The sequence below is a fragment of the Larus michahellis genome, chromosome 19 (genome assembly GCF_964199755.1).
Source record: "Larus michahellis chromosome 19, bLarMic1.1, whole genome shotgun sequence".
Classification (NCBI taxonomy): Eukaryota; Metazoa; Chordata; class Aves; order Charadriiformes; family Laridae; genus Larus; species Larus michahellis.
The window spans coordinates 1,396,660-1,416,608 of record NC_133914.1 but is presented as its reverse complement, the minus strand read 5'-3'; the positions used below and the strand labels follow the sequence as shown (position 1 = coordinate 1,416,608).

At 45.0% G+C, this 19,949-nt stretch overlaps 1 protein-coding gene across 1 annotated transcript in view; it reads left to right on the top strand.

Moving 5' to 3' along the window:
- The window catches only part of CSMD2 (CUB and Sushi multiple domains 2), a 336,176-nt gene that overhangs the window by 34,372 nt on the left and 281,855 nt on the right, over window positions 1–19,949 (top strand). The window contains exon 2 of the mRNA XM_074562714.1: window positions 4,464–4,716. Coding sequence (XP_074418815.1) covers window positions 4,560–4,716 — 157 coding nt within the window. The 5' untranslated portion in view covers window positions 4,464–4,559. The remainder of the gene's footprint in view (window positions 1–4,463; window positions 4,717–19,949) is intronic.

Sequence of the window (19,949 nt, the reverse complement as noted above, 5' to 3'; positions counted from 1 at the left end):
AAAGCAGCAGCCGTTGTCACTAGAGCTTGGGTGATGCTTAGGGATCACTCACGTGCTGCAGGAGCTGCGGCTGTCCCTCCACAGGGTCCCCGGTGGCTCTGGGCAGGGCCCGTGCTGCAGCGGTGGCACCAGCGAGAAGGGCTGCAGCTCTCCAGAGAGGCGTTGAACGCGTTTCCAGATCTCGTGGCAGGTCTTGTCCAGGCTGTCCTGGGGAGTGTTGCTGTGGATCCAGATGTGCCGAGGGAAAGGTCCCAGGGGGAATGGACCTTCAGATGTTACTATTGGAGGTGAAAACCTGTTCCTGCCAGCCAACATCTTTCAGCCTCTTTGCATTTGCAAACGGTCTTTTTTTGAAGAGGTGGTTTGTGTTGGTAACGAAGAATCGTGGCAACTGCGGAACCCGAGGCCCTGGCAGCCAGCGGGAAGGGCAACAGCTGGAAATGTCCACTGGGCTTCCAGCAGCAGGAGTGGAAATGGCCCTGTTGTGTCCTTTCATGCAGCTGAGAGCGTTCTCCAGTATAAACCTCTAAATAGACTCTAGTCTTCTGCCTCCCTGTACCTGAGCTTCTCGTGTGCCTGCAGGTGGCTAAGCCCCATGGACTGCACAGAGGACTGTCCCTCTGGTCCTTTTCCCTTCTCGTGCCCTCAGTCCTTCGTGTTTCCACTGACATGAGATGAAAAGCGGAGGCCCTGGGCGAGGGAAGCAGTGCAGACTGAAGGGGTGCTCCTGCTTTAGCAGTTACTCTTATTTTGCTGTAGCCCGAAGAGGAGGAGCAGCAGCAGCATCCCTGGCTGAGACCGGTCTAGTAACACATTTCACCCCTGCTCGAGCAGTTTGTGTCCCTGAAGCTCTTCACAGCCCACTCCAGATCCACCCTCCACAGCAAGTTGCACAGAAGTCTGCTCTATGGGGAGATAACAGGAGGAGGGACTAATTTTGACGTACATCTCTCAATAGCTGAACCTTTCTCCTACTTGGTTGCCTTCTGTTCATGCTGTGAACATCTTTGAGCCCGTGCCACCCGGGTTAGTCAGGCCCACAGGGCTGATGCTACTGCGGGATTTGTAGTCATGAGCTTCTGTAACTTTTCCACATTTTCAGAAGCACAGTGGCACTTCAGCCCCTCTGTGATGGAGAGGGAGGATGTCTTCAGCCACCTTGTAAGCCCTTCCACTGCCATGAAAAAAGAACTTTTCCTCAGTTTTGGAGCTTGCATATGTTTCAGCATCAGGGCTACAGAATTTTGCTTTGGGTACTGTTCCTTTTCAACACCCTCTGTAGCATTTTGGGTGCTGGGATACGAAAATACAAGGGATACGAAAATACGAAAGATATGTGCGCACCTTCAGAGGCAACAGCTGTGTATTGAATTCTTTGCTACCAAAGTCATTACCCTGTACACTCCGATCTTGGCTCTGTATTTATCTCCTTTCAGATAATCCGGAACTGGACTTTGCTGGCGTGTAAGTTAAATAGTGACTACAGTTTCTTGCCAATAGAGATATTATTCATAGTTATGTCTGGTTATGACCAGATAAAGGCTCTTTTCCCCCCAGTAGTGATACTATGTGGTTAAAAGAGGAAAAAGTGAAATAATTATGTGGCATTTAGTAAAATGCTTTGGGTTATTTTCCCCTCTACCAAATTATTAATTGTGGTACTTAAAATTTTAGGGAATGTGATCATGTTCTCAGTGTGAATGCCTTCTACAGTTCTTCCCGCACCAGAGCGGTTGTGTTTATGAGCCAGGGTGCTGTCTGCATCCTTGGAGCACGATGCATGTAGGAGAGGGAGGGAGAGAGGAAGAGACAAGCCCTATGGATGTGGCTTTGTTTCAAAATTAGAGGGAAGAACAGGTTTTGGCACTCACTTTGTTTAATAAGTCCTTGATTTTTATCAGAGTCTGCGTCTCTTCCTGCAGGAAGCTATTGTGAGGACTTGGTTCAGACCTGTGAATTGCTCTCGGCTCCATGGATTAAACTGGAACTCAGGGATGTTGCCATTGCCATTTATTTTATCTGGGGGAATCACAAAACAGATCAGACTTTTGGCAGGGAGGGCGAGGTACTGTGTGATAAATGGCATATAAAAAAGTCGGCTAAATACCTGCAGAGAAGGTGGAAGGCAGAGAAGTCTGAAGGCAGCAGAGCGATTTCGGGCCGGGCTGGGACTGCGGGTGGCAGTGCAGAGCAGAATTTCCCCTCCGGTGGGTGCTGGCAGTGAAGACAGGATTTCTCTGAGTAGAGAGGGGATTTTGCAAGGTGAGGAGCAAAGTGAGTGGTAGGGGTTAGGAATGGGCTGTTCACCAGAACCTGCAAACACCTCCTTCCTCGAGATGGGCTGGAATCAAAGAAGTTGGTGACTGCAGGGATGTTTTTGTCTGTATGCAGTCTCGTCCATTTAGCAAATAAATGCAGTATTTTTTTTAACAGGGTTAAACCCTAAGCCTTAGTGATTTTGAGAAGGAAACTTCTTTGGGGGGAAGCCCCTGATCTGCAATAGATATGATTTTATTAACCAGGAATAGAGTGGGATTGTATCTCCTCAATGAGTGTATTATGCCTGTGGATTGTTCTGGTGCAGGGCTCGCTGCCTTTGGCTCAGCCCGTACCCTGCTGGCGTGCAGCAACCAAGTCACATCTTCAGCTGAATGTGATTTTTGGGGTGGGGGGGATTCTTTGAGGTGAATAGCTGTATAAGGGAAATCCAATGTATGGAGCTGTGAAGCGTGGTACCCTGTTCTCTGATCCTTTTCTATTTGGATCCGTGCCTTTGAACAATAAGGTCTATTTGAATAGGACACTGCAGTTTAAACAGACATAAAGCAACTCTTTCATGTAACAGCCCTGGTTGCCTTGGCTCTTGGCATCGGCTCACAGTGTAGGCAGTGGAAGGATTGAAATGCAGAGGGGACACAGGGAAAGTGAGTGAGAAAGAGGATTGATTTGAGGGTGGAGGGACAGATTTGCAAGCCCTCGATATAATTTGTTTTTTAGCTGTCAAATAAGCTCATTCAAGGCAACCGGAACAAGACTGGAGAAGGGGGTTTTGCAGCAAGAAACTGCAGCAAATGCAAAGCGCTGAGGCAGGGGGATGGGTGGCGAGTTGAGCCGCCCGCCCGGGCTGGGCGAGCCGGGGGCGGCGGGGGTCGGTCCCGGCCGCGGGCGCTGGGGCCCCGCCGCCGCCCGGCTCCGCGGCCCCGGGGGGAGCGAGGGGGAGTAGGGCCGGAGGGGGCGGCTGGGTCTGGTCCCTCTTCTGGGAGAGGGGCTGCTCCCGGGCTGCCAAACCAGGAGAGAAGCATCGAAGGAGGTTCCTGCCGGGAGGCGAGGGGGGCTGTCTGAGGATGCCTGTTCTTCAAGCTTTGGTGTCACGTTCGAGTTATTTTTCTTGTCCGTAGATCTGAGCATCGTTACCAAGATAATTAAGTTCCTGAATATGGTTTTAACGGACTGCATTTTTTCCCCATCTTGCATGCAGTTACAGGGACAAATGTACTGATAAATGTTTAAAAAAAAAAAAAAAGAGAAAAAAGGAGAAATCCCCCCTCTCGGCAGCCCCATGAAGGGGCAGCAGCACTCCAGCCCGGCACGCCTGTAGGCTGGGGGGGTGAGCACAGCCTTCCCCACCTCCAGCATGCCGCCGCCTCCTGAACCAGTCCTGCCGGTGCCGGGGTGCTGCTGTTGCTGGGATCCATGCTGCGAGGGCAAGATGCAGGCTGGGGAGGGGGTGGCTCTCTTCTGATCTCTCTTGTGTTTGTAACAAAATCTACTTCATCACAAAATTTGTGTCAATATCATCAAGTTGTTTACAGAGGCAGGGAGGGGGGGCTCGGGGAGGCTGCATTGCTCTGGCAGATGTCTTCATAGCCGCGATGCTGCGTGTGTGCGTGCATATGCATCCGATGCTTTGCTCCATGCAAAATGGGGGGCTGTGGGACTTACTCCTGTACAAGAAACCTGTAGTGGGCATTTAGAAAACAAATACAGTGCTAAAGCATAATCGTGGTTTGTTGGCGCTGGTGGGGCAGGTGCTGGTGGGAGGACTGTGCTGGGTTGGGGGAAGCAAAACTGAGGCAGATCGATTCGGTGGCTGCACAGCAGCCCCTCGCCACAACACCCCTGCCCTCTCCCCTCCCCAGCATTTAGTGAAGAACAAAGATATGGGAACAATTAATCAACTGGATAATAAAAAAGTATAAATCCCCGGGGACTGTGTGCTGCTAATGCCGAGGAGCTGGCTCTGAGACAGCCACCGGGAGGGACGAGCCAGCCCTCCTCTCCTTTCCTTGCCTCTCCTCTCCCCGAGCTGCTGCCACACTTGGTTCATTCCAGCTGCAGAAGCTCAGAGCCTTCCATGCGGTGGGATTTTTTTTTTCTGGGCTGAAAAAATAAAAAAAAAATCACAAGCCTGACCTGCTTTTTTCCCCCCCCCCCCTTTCCTTTCTCCTCCTCATCCATCCGAGCCGAGGACTATCCCAATCGCGAAGGGGAAGAAAAAGGGGGAAAACCCAACAACAACCACCAACACCCAGCACGCCCCATTCCTGCTGCCCTTTGACATGCAACCTTCCTTGGGATGGGACAAGCCGGGATGCAGCTGCGGCTTTGGAAGGAACTGGGGAAAATTGGGGATCTTTGCGCTCATGACGGTGGAAGTGAGCTCCTGGAGCCGGGTGCTGCTGCTCTCCGTGGGGCTGCTGGCCGTCTCGGTGACTGGTAAGTGTAATGGAGAAAGCTGGCAACTTTAGGAGCGTTTTTCATCCTGCTCCTTAGATCAAAGGACCGCTGTTAATCCTCCTGGGGGGGTATGGGGGGGATGACACCGTGTGTGCACACACTTGTGTGTCAGCACATGCTTCCCTGTAATGTTCAATAAGGAGTATATTTTATTCAGACCTTTGTAGCTTTGTACAAGATAGTTTCCCTCTGTATCCTTTGGGAGCAACAATTATAAGCAATGGGGTAATAAAAGGTGGCTTTACTTGATCTCATTCCCCTTCTCTGGTGGGTCAAATCATTTGTGCACAGTTGCTGTATGATATGCAAGATGACCGTGAAAAATGCCATCGCGGTTTCCCCCTCTGTCGTTCCCTTGCATCTTAATTCACTATTTCACTACCCTAGTGTTTGCCCATAGCTGATAAAATAGATTTCTGATGCCTTGCATGAAGATGGAAGCACTCTGCTCTTATTCCTCTTTCCTTTCAAGTTGAGTCTCTCTTATATATGAGCTCTTTGGCCTCAACATCATGTTTTTTTTTTTTTGGTGAAATACGTGTTTATTGACTTGAAAGATAGCAAAAAAAAAAAAAAAAGACTTGAATTTGGGGGGGGATTTGCTTATGTCTGCTCCCTAGTTTCCACAACTGCCCTTGTAGCAAAAGCATATCTAAGGACTGAAGTTTATTTCTGGTGTAAACAGCAAATATTTAGGGACTGTTCTTATGTGTGTGTAGGAGGGGGAAGAGTGGGAGAGCTGAGTGTTTGGCAGTGTCTTCTTTCAACGCTGTGCAGTGCCCCGATTTCCAAGAGTTTCTAAGTAACATTTGTCTTGTCCCTGTATCTTGGGCTAGAGGAATGCGTGTTTGTGTGTTGATGTGCGTGAATCCTCTCTGGGTTTTCTAAAACCTTTACCTGAATGCAACACTGATTTTATTATGTAAGGCAGATCTTCTCTAAGGAGATCCAGAGTAAGTATTAACTGCTCCTCCTGAGTACTCTTGCAGTGGACCCGAAGAGTTTTGCTAATTGGAACTATCTATTAGGAAAGGGTATAAAACCACCCAAAAAACCTACGAGTCCTAATTAAGGATGAATATTTAATTTGGGCAATATTTTTTCCTTTCTTTAGCAGAAGCATTTAGCCTGCACACAAGAGAAAACCATTCTAGCAGCTTCTGTCGTGCTTTTCTGATAAGAGTAGACCAATGTAGAGGTACCTAAATATATGATCTAATGTGTCAGGCGTTTACAGCTTTTTTTCTTCTTCTAAGCTATCTGTAGCTTATTCATAGTAGATCTTCCAGGCTTCTCTCTGTACCTGCTTGTTCAGTGTATAATCCTTTCTTCTCAGGCCCCTATCTCCCTTCTCTCTGCATTTAGGCTGCTGTCTGTTCTGGATCCTTCACCCGGAGCTTGGTGCTCTATGTTGTTTTTCTTTGTGGGCAGATCATCTGCAAAAGCTTTGTGGACCTCATGTGTTTTTCATTTGCATCAGAGTTAGAGGCATTGGTCAATAGCTCCTCTTTCTTAGCTCGTCTTTTTTAACAAATTCTGAAATCCTAGTAATGATCTTTTTGTTAAAGCAAGATACCAACTTTGACATCAGCGCTTACCGCTGGCTCTCCAGAACACAGTGAGCGTGTACGGAGTGAATGCACCCGCCCTTTGCAGAGTCCATGGTGGTTTCAGGGTCCAATCCCAGAAAGTAAGTTTAGTCTGGGCTGGAACTTCTAGTACCTTCGCTGAGCAAATCATGAACCTCTGTAGAAAAAAGTTCCTAAGAGGCTTCAGTTCTAACCTCGCCTTTCCTAGGGTTTGTGCAGGTAGCAATAACCAAGAGTACCCATAGTGTGGCAGTAGAGCTGTATATGTAAAACTATCAGTTAGTAGTTCTGACCGGCTTAAAAATAAAAAGGGAAAGAAATCCTACTTGCATCGCATCAGCTGTGCTACGTTGGTAGTCCCGTTGCCCAGTAATGTCCTTCTTAAAAAATGGCACAAAGCGTGTGCTTTCTTCAGATGCTGCTGGGGCTGAAGGCAAGATAATGCAGCCTCTGTTCCTGCAAAGAACTGCCCGAGCCGCAGGGAAGGTGGTGTTCTGAGATTCGCTGAAGTTTATTGTGTATGTGTGGGGTTAGCGGAGAGGAAGTGCTTCGTATGGTTTCCTTTTTTAGTTTTAAGGGTGCAGTAATGATTTGACAGTACCTTAAGGGTTGTGGAGGGCACTGAATTTGTCTTTGGCTGTGAGTGGATTATGATCTGTACACGGCCTCTCAGGAATACTGGCTGTATGATGATTCTGAAATTGTATTCCTTGATTGTCAAAACAGGTGGGAACAGGAATAGTATTCCTTTCTGTTACCTTCAGGGTAATTAGCTACGCATCGGCACTAGAAGGTGCATTTGGGGTGTGTATGCATAAACACATATGTGATTTCTTTTGAAGGTCTATGATAAAGAGGGTCTCGATACCGTTAGTTACACACTGTGCTTTACTAGTCAGCATCCTGGTTTGTACTGGGTTACAGAAAGATGCACTGGCTTGAAATGTGGTCTAATCACTTTAAACCCATTGTCACTTGCTTTTTTTTCTTGATGGAAAATATTTTTTGGCAGACTCTTCCTCTGAAGAGTGTTTATGAATTTTGATGTATGTGTTTACATTGTAAATCATTCTTTTATTTTATTCTTCCCGTCTTTATTTTATTCATCCCGTCTTAAATCTCCACGGGATGAAGAGTGATTCGGGGGCACTTACTCTGCCAGGGAAGGAACTTCAGTGTGAAATAGTGATTTGAGTGTATTTTTTTTTTTTTTAAAGGAGTAAGGGTGTAAGATATTAACTCTCTGAAGTGGTGGATATATGTTTGTGTTTTTTTTTTGTAGGAGGGAGGGACATGAATAGTCACCAGCCTGATTACATTTGGTTGTGGTATATGATGGAACTACAGTATTCTATGGCAATAGCTGAGCATATTGGTTTGACCTGAGTCCTACTATTGCCGAAGCAGAGGGGATATCAGTGCTAAATGGAATGAATGATTCCCATGTACTCATTGATGTCTTGCTATTGCCTTTTGTTACTCGAAAGGAGTAATTTATGGAAAACAGTTAGAGGGTGCAGATGTTTAGAGGGTACAGCTCTTCTGCTTGGGGTCAGGCTGGCTTCTTGGTCCTTAAAGAGGTTGGGAACACAGAAGGCATTGTGTTGCTGTACCTTGCCTTTGTGGCTGGGAGACAGGGTATGTGACCTACTCCATGGGATGTTTGGGTCACAATTCATGCTGTGGCACCGTAGGCAAGCAATTTTACTTATCTTCTTGTTCTTTGTAGTGATTAAGGAGTTCATCATTTGGGGTACTGGAGGCTTTGCTGTACAATTGTTTGTTGCCTGTCGCTCTTTTTTTTGTTGTTGTTGTCATCGCCTCTTAGTGCTGCTGAAGAACATCTAAGCTCAACCTTTCCTTGCTACTGAGCTCAGTCTCTGTCAGGTCAGATACCTCCTAGGGAAATCTTGTATTCGGCTGGTTGCTGGTTCCCAGCTGAACCAGCCCGCAGTGGTACAGAGGTGGATTTCTCTTCAACTGAGCCTCGGTGGCTGCCTTCCAGTTGTCTAGGAGTTTCTGTCAAAAGAAGGCGCATGTCAAAACGGGTGAAGGGAATGTGATCCAGGCAATCTGCCGCAGATCCCAGTGGATCTGCTTTTTGACAAGGTGGTTTAGGGCTCGGCGTAGCTGAGCTGTTGATCAGGTGATCGTTTGTAGTGTCCCTGCTATAGAGAATATATTTTCCTATGCAGATGTGAGTGCCGTATTAATCTACCTCCAGGGACAAGTGAAGAATAATTTCTGCTCCCCCCCACCCCCGTTTGCTGTTAACCACTTCCACCAGTGGCTCCAAGGATTAGCAACTGCTGAATTACTGCCTGGTGCGTGCTGCCTTGTGCCGGTTCCTGAGAGGCCAGTTGTTTGTGAAATGCCAGATTCCACAGCGGTGCTTATGTTCCTGCTGATGCCCCCCCCAGCTCTTACTTAAATTTGGCATGGATCTTGACCAGAGGAAACTATGATAATGTTGAGGGTTAGACAGGCTTGGGGGAAGGTCAGGCAGCCTAACCTCCGTAACGCTGATGGTATAACATCCAGCCATAGCAATACGGCTCTCCAGGCATGGGGAGCGGGCTGAAGGGTGAGTCCCATCTCTACTCTGCTTTCATCAGGTGCAGCCAAGCCCTGACCTAGTTCTCTACTAGTGAGACCCTCTGAAGACATGGAAAATATGCATAGTTCTCTGACCAGTACTGGGTTTGAACTTGAGTTTTTTGTTAGGACTGTGCAGCTAACCTTTTGACCTTTACATGAACTTAAGAGGCATATTGCGTAGATGTAGGTGGTATAAAGATTTTGGGGAGAAAGCTGCAATAGATGTCTTTGTGCCCATGGTATTGCAAGAGAAATCTTACTCCGTTTTTATCTGAAGTATCCTGAGACATAGGACTGGAGTAATTTTTCATAGGCTTTAGTGGAATTATAACAAAGCTATGTTTAGCTGAGCGGATTTTAAGTGATACTTCTTTACTACGTTCCATGTTTCTAGGCATTGGGAGGTTCAGAAATACTATGAATAGGCCTAGATTTGAATTAGCCTTTTGCCCAACAGAAATCATAGCAAATTCAAATGGAAGGGGAAAGATGAGACTTTAAGGGCCACAAAAAAGAAATGATTAAGTTGACTAACAAAGATTCTGTACTGCTTGAATTGGTAAGTCCAGCATTGAGTTGTCTATTTGATGTATACAGCAGCCAAAAGTGTCAGAGGTGGCGTAACTGCATCTGGTGGCTCTAATATCCCAGTACAGCCTCTGCGGGTGCAGATGACTGATGGGAACGTTAACAGAAGGGATGTAAAACCAGGTAGGTTTTTCGCTCCACCCAGAAAGACTGGGCACAGGATCAGAGATGACCTCATCAATCCTGCGTGTTAACTGGGGTTTTATAGTCTAGCTCAGTACTTTAATGAAGTCTGTATATTGCTGCTTATTGAAACGTTTCCCTTAAAAATATTTTTACTGAACTGCAGTATGCACACTTAATACTTGCCACCTACATATTTCAGTGTGTGAGTCCAGCTGACGAGACTCATACGATACCATCCAATAGCCTCTTTCAGAGTAGAGGCAAACATAGGATTAAAGAAAGGCCTTTCCTAATAAAGCACTCTTAACCTGTATCCGTGGTAAATCCACAGTACTGGGAGCTGTTGCCTGCCCAGTGTTTTCTGCAAGTGCCAGGCCACAGAACCCATGTCCGAGTCCTCTTCTGCCGAGGCGCTTTGCAGGAGTGGTGTCACCGCGGGCTGCCTCTTGGTCCTCCCTGCCCAAGGTGGGGACATGGGGGGAACCTCTGCCTTTGGCAGCATTGCCCACCCTCGGGGCGGCCCGAGGAGCTGCTCTTAAGTGGAAAGCAGCGCCTTGCTTCCGCGAGTGACTTGCACAGGGTCATTTGGGGAATTCGTGGCAGAGCGGCAGATGTGTCAGTCTCAGCCTTAAACAACAGGTCGCTTTTCCTGTTTTGTTTCTTAATTCACTGCGAAAGAGCATAACAATACTTGTTGTGAGGTGCTTTCAGTGCAACTATAAGGTTATTTCTGAGGCCTCCTGCGGTGTGTGAGTGCCTGCTTCTCAACGTAGGCACTTGCATTGCTTTCAAAGAAATCAAGATACAGAGATTAAAAAAAGTGATAGTAGCACCCACAGTTTCTGTGTTTACACAATGTTTCTGGAGGAGTGAAGTACAGTGCAATTATGGAAATCAATGTACTTTGCTTGCAATAAACATGATGCAGTGCAGTAATCTGCAAAATATATGTGCTTCTGCCATGCTATGCAGTGGCAGAATGATCTGATAGTGCTTAATGTGTAATTGGGAAAATCCCATTGATTAAAGAGATCAAATTAACTCTGTTTCAGTCTCTTTGCTGCTGCCATGGACACAGCCAGCCAGAATGGAGACAGTATGCTGCAGGGAGCTTGTATGTAAATTTTTTATGCCTCCCTTGCATGAAAGTGGAAAAGAGGGGGGTTTGGGGTGGGGTTTTTTCCCCCTCTTTTAATGTCACTTCACAGTGAACTGTATGTTGGTCGTTCTTTCTTCCCAGTGTCAGGTGTGTTCCCTGATTCAGTCCCTTGCAGTAATTTTCTATCCTTAAGAGGTACAGGCATCCCCACTGTAGTAATGGACTAACTGGGTTTTGTGTGCACGCCACCATTGTCTGCTGGGTGGAAAGAGAACTGGGGACAGTGTCAGAGTCCCCCTAGTGCTGGTAATTTCTGAGAGGTCAAAACGATCGTGGATTAGGGAGATGCGATGATCTCTGACTTTCACTGGAAGAGGAGAAGGGTCTTGCAACTGTGAGGCTTGGAGCGGTTGCCAGGGAGAAGTGTGGCAGGGGAGTAATTAAAAAAAAAAAAAAAATTTAAAAATCCTTCCCCATTATTGACTGCAAAAATCTACTTGAAAATGAACTGATGGGCTAGGTTTGGACGCCTTGGTAAGGTATTTAATTGAAGGAAGGGAGACATGACGTGAAGAAACATCTGTGCAATGTGGTATTAGTGTATTTATAGTATGGTAGACTCAGCAGCCTCATGAGCAGTGGTCCTTATGTGTTTAGTGTGGTGTAAACATAGAGTTGGAGGCAGCCCTTGCCTGGAAGAGCATACAGTCTCAGCCACCAACAAGTATTGGATATAATTCTTGAGTGCTGGAGGGTTGTGAAGATAGGTGAAGACCACAACACAGGGGCTCTCTGCCCGCACCGCTGGAAGCTTGCTTCTAAAGCCAGGCTTGTTTAGGACAATACATGGTGAAGGCAGCCAGTGTCACCAGAGAACAGCTTTATACTTGTACCTACATCAGACTGGCCCCGATAAGAGTGCTGCTCTGCGGACTGGTAAGCTGGAGCTGCATCCAGGTTCTCACAAAAGCACCTTAACCCTCACTGGCACTTGTGCATCCTCCTCAGAAACTCCTGGTGACCTCAGCAGGCAGCTCCTTCTCTCTGTCTGTAACCAGAAGGAAATTAGCAGCATCCTATATCCTGCTGGCAAATTTTTTTTTTGGTTCCCTCCATGGGAACCAGGAGGCATTGCTGCTCCTGCTTCATTATCGGGGCTGTAAGAGGAGGACTGGGCAGAAGAACTCAGTGCCCACGGAGGCTTCGCTGTAAGAGCAGGGGAGGCAGTGCAGGATGCAGAAGGGCTTGCCCAAGGTCAGGCAGCAGGTTGCCGGCAGAGCCAGGAACAGGCTGGAGGTCTCCTCACTCCTGGGTGTTATTAAATGCTAAAGAGCAGCACAGAAAGGCCAGGCTGTTGCTTGAGAGAGATGTTTTTGAGATGTTTCTCTGTGCAGATGAGGTCTCTGAGCTGTATCTGTGCTAGTGGATGTGAAGGCATTTTACAGTAGTTACACTGAAACAGAACAATTTCTCAATCCATTTATCAAAATGTCTGCAGTTCCCATTTCAAGGCAGATAAAACAACAATGAATATCAAATAAAGGTGTCTTTATCCAGAACATTTTAAAACAAAAGAAAGAGAAGATTGGCTCTTTTGGCCTCTGGCTTGCATTATCTCCCTGGAATGTTAAGTCTGTTCTGTCCTAATGAAATGGCTTTATCTGGGTTTCATCCTCCTGCCTTGGTGCCACCCCCAGTTCTTTCAGTGTAAAGAACTTCGCTGCTTCGTAGTTGTCAGCTGGGTGGGATGTGAACCCACAGGCTGTTCACCAAACCATGGCCACGGGCCGGCATTCCTGACCTGTCAATGCTCAGAGCTGGTTTTATTAGAAGGTGCAAGAAGTGCTGAAATAGACAGGAAAGATGAGTTAATCACAGCCGGAGAATTAACCACAACTGGGGATTTTCCGGTTCAGTGCTCTCCTGTTATTTGCACACTCTCTGGACTTGCAGAAGTCATTAAAGCCCAGTTCTTGCTGTTTTCCATGGCTCTTGGCAGTTAGAAATCCTTGAGGGTGTGAGCCTTAGTCATTCTGTTTCACTTCCCCATCTGTAAAATGGGGAGAAGTAGAATTTGCAAAATCCTAAAATGATTTACAGATTTATTCTGCAGAGAGATCCTAGGATGTTTGTGAAAAGCTTTCAGCAGATACAAATTGCACTAGGTTGATTAGCTACACGTTTTATGCTCTTGGTTCTCTCCCTTGATTGCATGGAGCGAACTCAACCATTTCATGTACAATTTGGGATTAATTGTGAATGACATCCTGAGGTGAAAGTTGTCTGTCTGCTGCTGAACTTTAAGTAATAAAGTATTCATAGCAAAAAAAGTCAGAAATATCCTCAAATGCAGATTGTGTTCCAGCAAGGATTTGCACAGGTTGCTCAGCTCCTCCTGTAATTCGCACCGTATCACTTGTACGGTTTTTGTATGTTTATATCCACATTTGTGCCTTTCATTGAAAAGCCGCAGCGCAGCTTTAAAAGCATAGTGTATTCCCAAATAGATGGGAAGGTGGGAGACTTGTAGCAGGCAAAGAACTTGCCAGAAGCCTTGGGGAATTGGATACTGGTCTTTAGCAGAAGCAGAGTTGGCAGAAAGGATGGTCTGGACTTTCAGATTTGAACCTGCCACAGACCTTCTGGCTTTGAAGCAGTTGCTTAAATTGTGTAAGCTTCAGCATCTTGTCTGTGGAGTGGAAAAATAGTACTCTCTAATGTATTATGAAGATGAATGTCTCAAGGATGGCAGAGAGCAAATAGAGACTTGTTTCCCAGTTATGGTATCTGTTACTTATCGGCAGTTTAGCACTTTTTTTTTTTAACCAGTTAAACTAGAGAAAGCAACGTTTGAAATACATTTTATGGCATCTCTGTTGTTGCTTTTGGAGCCAGAGGGCCTGGGGTGGAGCTTATTGCCTGAAAGAGCAGGAGGAGGGGAGTTCCTTAAGGCTGGTGATGGCTTTTTGTTCCTAGAAGGTTTGCTGAAGAACTTTACAGGGGGAATGATGTGCCATTGTGTAATTGCTTACACATTGTTACCCCTCTGCCCTGGCTCTGCTGCTGGTACCAGGTTGTGTGTTCCCGAACTCCTGAGATCCGATGCCCTGTAAGGAGGACTCTATGTCACTGTTCCCCCAGCCAAAACGAGCAATGCTAGCTGATCATTTAAGGATTGTAAGGATGGCCTGGGTCTCATTCTGTTCCCCAGTCCTGTCTCCTTCACCTTTCTGTAACTTCGTTACCGTCAGCAGGGTTCCTCCTGCTCCCCGTTGCTGCGGGGCAGAGCGGGATCTGGTCCTTTGTTAGCCAGATTCTTGATCTGACGCTGGTGAGCACTTAAAGCCAAGTTGGAGGTACAGAAAATGGAAGCTCATTTTTTCTGTAACAAAGGCACAGTTCACTGTTCCTTTCCCATTTGATACACCGAATAATAATGTCAAGAAAAATATATTTCCTCCCAGAAAGGAAATCTCCTTCAGAAGGATAATGAAGCCTGGTGCTTTTCCAAAGCCAATGCCGTTTTTAAAGATGCTACTTGCATCATGCAGCATATTGTTTATATCTCTCTGTTGTTGTTTTGTCTCCATTAGGGAAAGGTTTAGGCACTGATTGTGGACACTGGACATCTGTCAGCAGCCATCCTGGGATGTTTTCATTAAAGTCAAGCACTTTGGAGAAGGACTCAGTCCGTAAATATTAAAATAATGTCCACCTGCTGAAATAATAAGCGTTTGAAGGATAGGGAGTTTGTCCCTGATAGTGTTGGGTTTTTATTTCTAATGTTGGGTCCTGGAATGACCAGAGAGGGACGATCTGTCACTCGTGTGCTGACGCCTCTGCACCTTACTCCCTTTTCTGAAGGTCCAGTTCCCTTTCTACACGCTCTGCTGTGGTCTTGTGCAAATCACGTGGTGGCAGAACAGCTGTACTTTGGTAGGATGTGTTAATGAAACTGCATTTTAAAAAACAAAACAAACCTTGTTAGATGTTCCAGTGTGTGGAATGGTCCCCACGCTGCAGATAGTATCTTGCCTAAGGCTTAGAACTAAAGCAGAGTGAAACCGTTGTGGCTTTTTGAGTGAAGTTCTTGGATCTTATTCATGAAGACAGATCATCACGTACCTGGACAAGGGTGTCTCATAGACCAAGGTGTCTTCTTTCACTAGCACATACAGTGCTGGTTTCTTTACCTTGGCAAGACTGAAGATAGTGGAGACAACCCTGCAAGCCCCGTGCTGTTGTTACCTCTTCATTAACAGCTGGGTGGGTTCAAACTGAAAGAGACCGTCTTAGGAAAAGCAAGTTCATTTCACTAAAGTGCTGCAGAAAATAATGTTTTATGGGAGGGTCTGTCGTTTGTTCCTGCTACAGGCTGCGACAGTCCTATGTTAGAGAACAAATTAGGACCTTTTTTTGCCTAGGAATCTAATACTGAGGGCTATTATGGGGAGTTTTTCCCTTCTTTTCCATGAGTGCAGTTAGCAAATGAGGCTTTTCACAAAAAAAAAAAATACCCAATTTGAACCTACAAGTCGATTCAGTTCACCCCTTGTTAACTCTTTGATTGAGGGCCATGTAGATTGAAGAAGAAAGGTATTGATCTGCTTTTGGGATTGAAAACTAAGATTAAATAGAATATGTCTACGGGTGAAAATGAGGTTTTAAACGAATGGAGGAGGTGAAAGAAAAATAAAATAGTGCAATATAATGTTAATGGTAATGGAAATAAGTTCTGAGTTTCTTTGGTTATACACAGGTGGAGGTCACAGGATACAGAAACTGTACGGAAATGACTTGGACTTTGCATACGATTCGATTGATCCACTGAGCTAGTGGGAATATTTGTGTGCAAGTCATGACAGATTGGCACCTAGAATGAGAATTTTTCTAAATTGGATCAGAACAGGATAAAAATAAGTCTGGTTTTGTCGATTCAGAGAATCCACCAGTTGTCAACGTTCTGTTTGGACAAAGGGACACTTCTTGTTAGAACAGAGCTAATAGTTTTCAGTGAAGAATTTAGTTTTTGCTGTTGTATACATGACATTCACGTGTAAAGGGACTGAAAATTTCAACATAATTGAAATGTTTCACTACTTCTACAGAAAATCTTGCAGAAACCTTTTGTAGCTATTTATTGTTTAGGGCATGTGGCTGTCTTTTTTTTTTTTTTTTTCTTTTTTTCCTCCCATTGGGTGAAGTGTATTGTTAACTTTTCTGTGTACCGTCAACTTCTGGTGACTTTCATTGATTGCTCAAGGTGACAAGTAGGCATTAGGTAATAAATATCAAGTGCAGCAATACTTAAAGGAAGTGAATGTGAAAGTGCTGTTAACGGAATCAAGTAAAAATTGGATTTATATCCCAACAAAAATTCCCCAGAGAAATTGCCTTCTGTTTGCCTCTTTTTGTAATTCAAATATGATAATGCAAGTGCAAGCTGTTATAATACAAATGCCTGGCAGAGTGTTTCGTTGGAAGATCTCAAAGCACCCATAAACACACAGCACGCTTCTCCAGAGAGTGTGGGGAAATGAGAATTGTGGTAGAAGTGAAGAGCTTTTAATAAGTGGAGTCTCTGCTTACTCAGGATTTTTTTTTAATATATCTGAAAGTATAAGATTGCGGTCACTGTGGTGGCAGCTCGTTTGCTGGTTATGGCGTTAGCTGAATATTTGAAGTTAGTTCTTCTGTGTTTTCTACAGAACTTCTGTGTCTCCTTTCTGTTCCACGCCCTAGGTGCTAAAAAGGGATGGTGGCCTCCCTGCGACTACCAAAAGTGTATAGTAGGTTTGTGTAACTTCTCTGCTTTCCATGTAGTTATAAATGTCTGAAAATATAACCAGATTACTGATATTTAAAGATACAAGCTAAAAGCTGAAACGCGGTGGGGAAGGGGAAAAACGCTTGCAACTCCCTCTGAGCTTAGGGCAGATTTCTTTTTAAAGAAGAATCTATATCCACTGCATTATTCTCTTTAAACTGTCAGTTCTCCATCAGTGTAATGATGAAATTGTTAATATTGTGAGAATTTCAAGGACTGAGGTCTTCTAAATTATTAGTGAGATGAGATTTGTAGCTAAGTCAAAGGTCTCTTGGGACGCGTTCCATTCTCACTGGCCTTGAGGGAGCGTTGAACTTTATAGATGGACACACGGCTTCATAACTAATAATGGCACATGAAATTGCGGCTACTTTTAAGTCTTTTCATGATGACATGGATTTGGTAACGGGTGGGAAATAGAAACTAATAATGAAAATTTATCATGAGCAAATCTTTAAATTAGACCTTCCTTGTGATTTGTGAGATGGATTTCACCTTGAACCTTATTTCACCTTTCTTACTTTTTTTTTTTTGAGATAAAGGAGTCCTCACACCTGAGATGAAAATGAGTTTGTGTTTGAGCACAACGGATAAGCCATTTAAATGCAAATATTCTTTTACTGGAAAATAATTGAAATACAAATTGAAAAATTTGTTTTGGAGATAATAATTAGCACCTTATAAATGAGACAGAGTAAAAATGCTGCTTATGAGTGGAGTCCGTTTGCAGAGGTTTGTACAAATGTTTTTAATCAAATTAGTTTTCTTTTTCTGAGTTTTCATTTCAGTTGTGTGTTGAGATGAACTGCTGGGTGAAACACCAAACTTCTGGGAGCCGGATAAAATCTGAGGTTCAGCAGATCTGCATGCCAGGAACCACAGACAGCAGCAAACCGTGTCTGCCCTCTGTCGTTTTTATAGATGTCTGGACTGAAGGTGGGGAGAAGTTAAATCTTCACTGTGTTCACTTTAGAGATGCAGACAGAAAATAAAAGTAAAATTTTTAAGAAGCTTTTGAATCATTCTGAGCAGTTTCATTGAGTCTTGGACTCCTGGGGCAAGATTTGCAAGGATGTTTAGGTGCCTAAATACGTGTATAGTTGCCCAGCGGGGTTTTGTAAGAGGATGTGTTAGCTGCAAAACTCAGTGCAATTGTAAAGGCTGCAAGGCATCTGTCTGCTGTTCTCGGGTTATAAAAAAAGTGTTTGTAAATCTGGTGCACTTAAGTTCCTTTTGAAAAGGGACTTGTGGTCCTTTGAATTTGGTTTGGTTTCGTGAAATCTTGCCCAAAGGAGTTGCCTGATCTCTCTGACACCTTGCCATGAGTCCAGGGACAAGTCAAGGCCTCCCAGGTTCCAGCTTAGTGCCTAAACAGTGTGTTACGCCGTATGTGCTCGGGCTAGCTCTGGCGTTCAGTTGAGAAGGGCCCAAGCTTGCGTGGTGTGTTGCCAAGCCATTCTCCTGTTCCCAGAGCAGGATGCAGCCCTTCTCTGGCTCACTCTGAAATGGGATGCACAGACTCTGCAAAAGAGGCTGACAGTGGGCTTCTGTTAAAGGGTGTTGGGGCAACCGAACAGGCATGAAGGCAAGTCGCGGGAGAACCCAGTGAGGCTGTTGTTATTCGCACTAGAGACAGCATGGGAAGAATATGCATTAATTGGTTAATGCTTGTGAAGTGCTTTGAAGATGGAAATAGCCATATAAGTGCTTGGTATTATTATTATGCTGACAATGGCTGTGTAGAAGAGTCGTGGTGCTAAGGGAGCCGTCAAAATTGATTAAGAGACAATTTTGAAAGGGAAAGTTTTGAAGGGAGAAAATTACATCCCTTGAGAAGAGGCCATTCTGGCTGAATATTGGGATAAGTGTGTTACTTCTCTGAGCTGAGCAAATGATTTCAAGTAGTGGATGGTCTGCACAAGATTCCCAGTTTCATCAGGAATTATGCAGCTGTGAACTTTTGCAGGTAATTACTGTTCTTTAGGTTGTTAATGAGTGGCTGCTTGTGAGGGGTGGAATTGTTGCAAGCATTTGGGAGCCCAGTTGTTTAGGCTTGTTTGGGGCGTGAAGGTCACGTAGTGTTTAGTTTGAAACCTAACTTGTGAAATCTAGTTCCCCTAAGAGCAGTCAGAAAACCCTGGAGTTTCCGGATTACAAATTGCAAAAGGTTTAGTATATGTGTAGGCAGCTCCAATGGGTCTTGCAGCAGATACAAGAAAGAGTTGACGTGATTTTTATGAAGCATTGAGGAACCTGAGGATTTTGAGGTGGTCTTGATGCCCTTTGCACCCAAGGAATTCAAGCTGAAATGAGCTGAAGTTGGGAGGAGGATGGTTGGGGAATGGAGGGTGTATCTTAGAAGAGAGAAAGCGCAGAGTTCTTATTTAGCCTGGCAAACAGGGTTGCAAGGGGATCTAATTATTCTCTATAAATACATCAAGGCCAGGTAAAAACAAAACAGGGAGGACTGTTAAAGCTAACAAAATGTTGATATGAAAACAAATGAGCTTAAACTAGTCATGAATTAATTTTAGGTTGGAAATTAGAGTAATGTTTATAATTATCAAAGCAGTAAGGCTGTAATGCAAATCTTCCAGTGGGAAGTACAGGACGGAAAAGCTTAGGTGTTTACAAATGGGATTGTTTGGTGTGGTTGCTGAGCCTGGAAGGAGACAGTACGTAATAACCAGGAGAGCTTTTTAGTTCTTTAGCTTTAACTTTTTATCTCTCTAGGTGTGTGTATACGTATCTGTGCACGTGAACACGCATCCATGTATGTGCTTTATAGTCCAATTTGTAGTCACTTGCTGTATCTCTGCATTTTTCTAACTGAGGCTTAAACTGGCAAAGAACACTCAAAATTTTATTTGCTGGGGACTGAGCCCAGGCCCAGCTGTCCATCAGTGCGTTCAAGGCTCAGCAAACTCAAAAATTAGACTCGTGAACATTTGCCTTCAGTTGCTGTTTTTGCGCCTTGTCCAGCCTGTCTGAACCTGTCTCGCTGTAATGCTCGTCGAAGTCTCCTGTGTGTTCTCTCAGGCTGAAAGCAGAGTGAGACCATCTTTCTTCCTACGATTTTCGCACACCCTCTATTTAGTGAAGTCCCATTTGGTGTGAAAAATTTTGAACTTTGAACACTGATATTAGTGATCACAATAGGCCCTGCTTTAAGTTTCTGCCAAAGAACATCAGTATTAAAACAGGTACTTAATGCACTCAGTAAATCTGTCGGGTACAGAGGAAGAGCAGATCTTGCTTCTTATTCCAGCAGGTGTTACGAGGATAAACTGTATTTCCAAGTGGATCTGGATAACGTACTCTGGAATATTCTGGTTAAGATCTGTTGCAGGTAGGTGGCTAACAGCCTGTCAGGCAGAGGGACAGA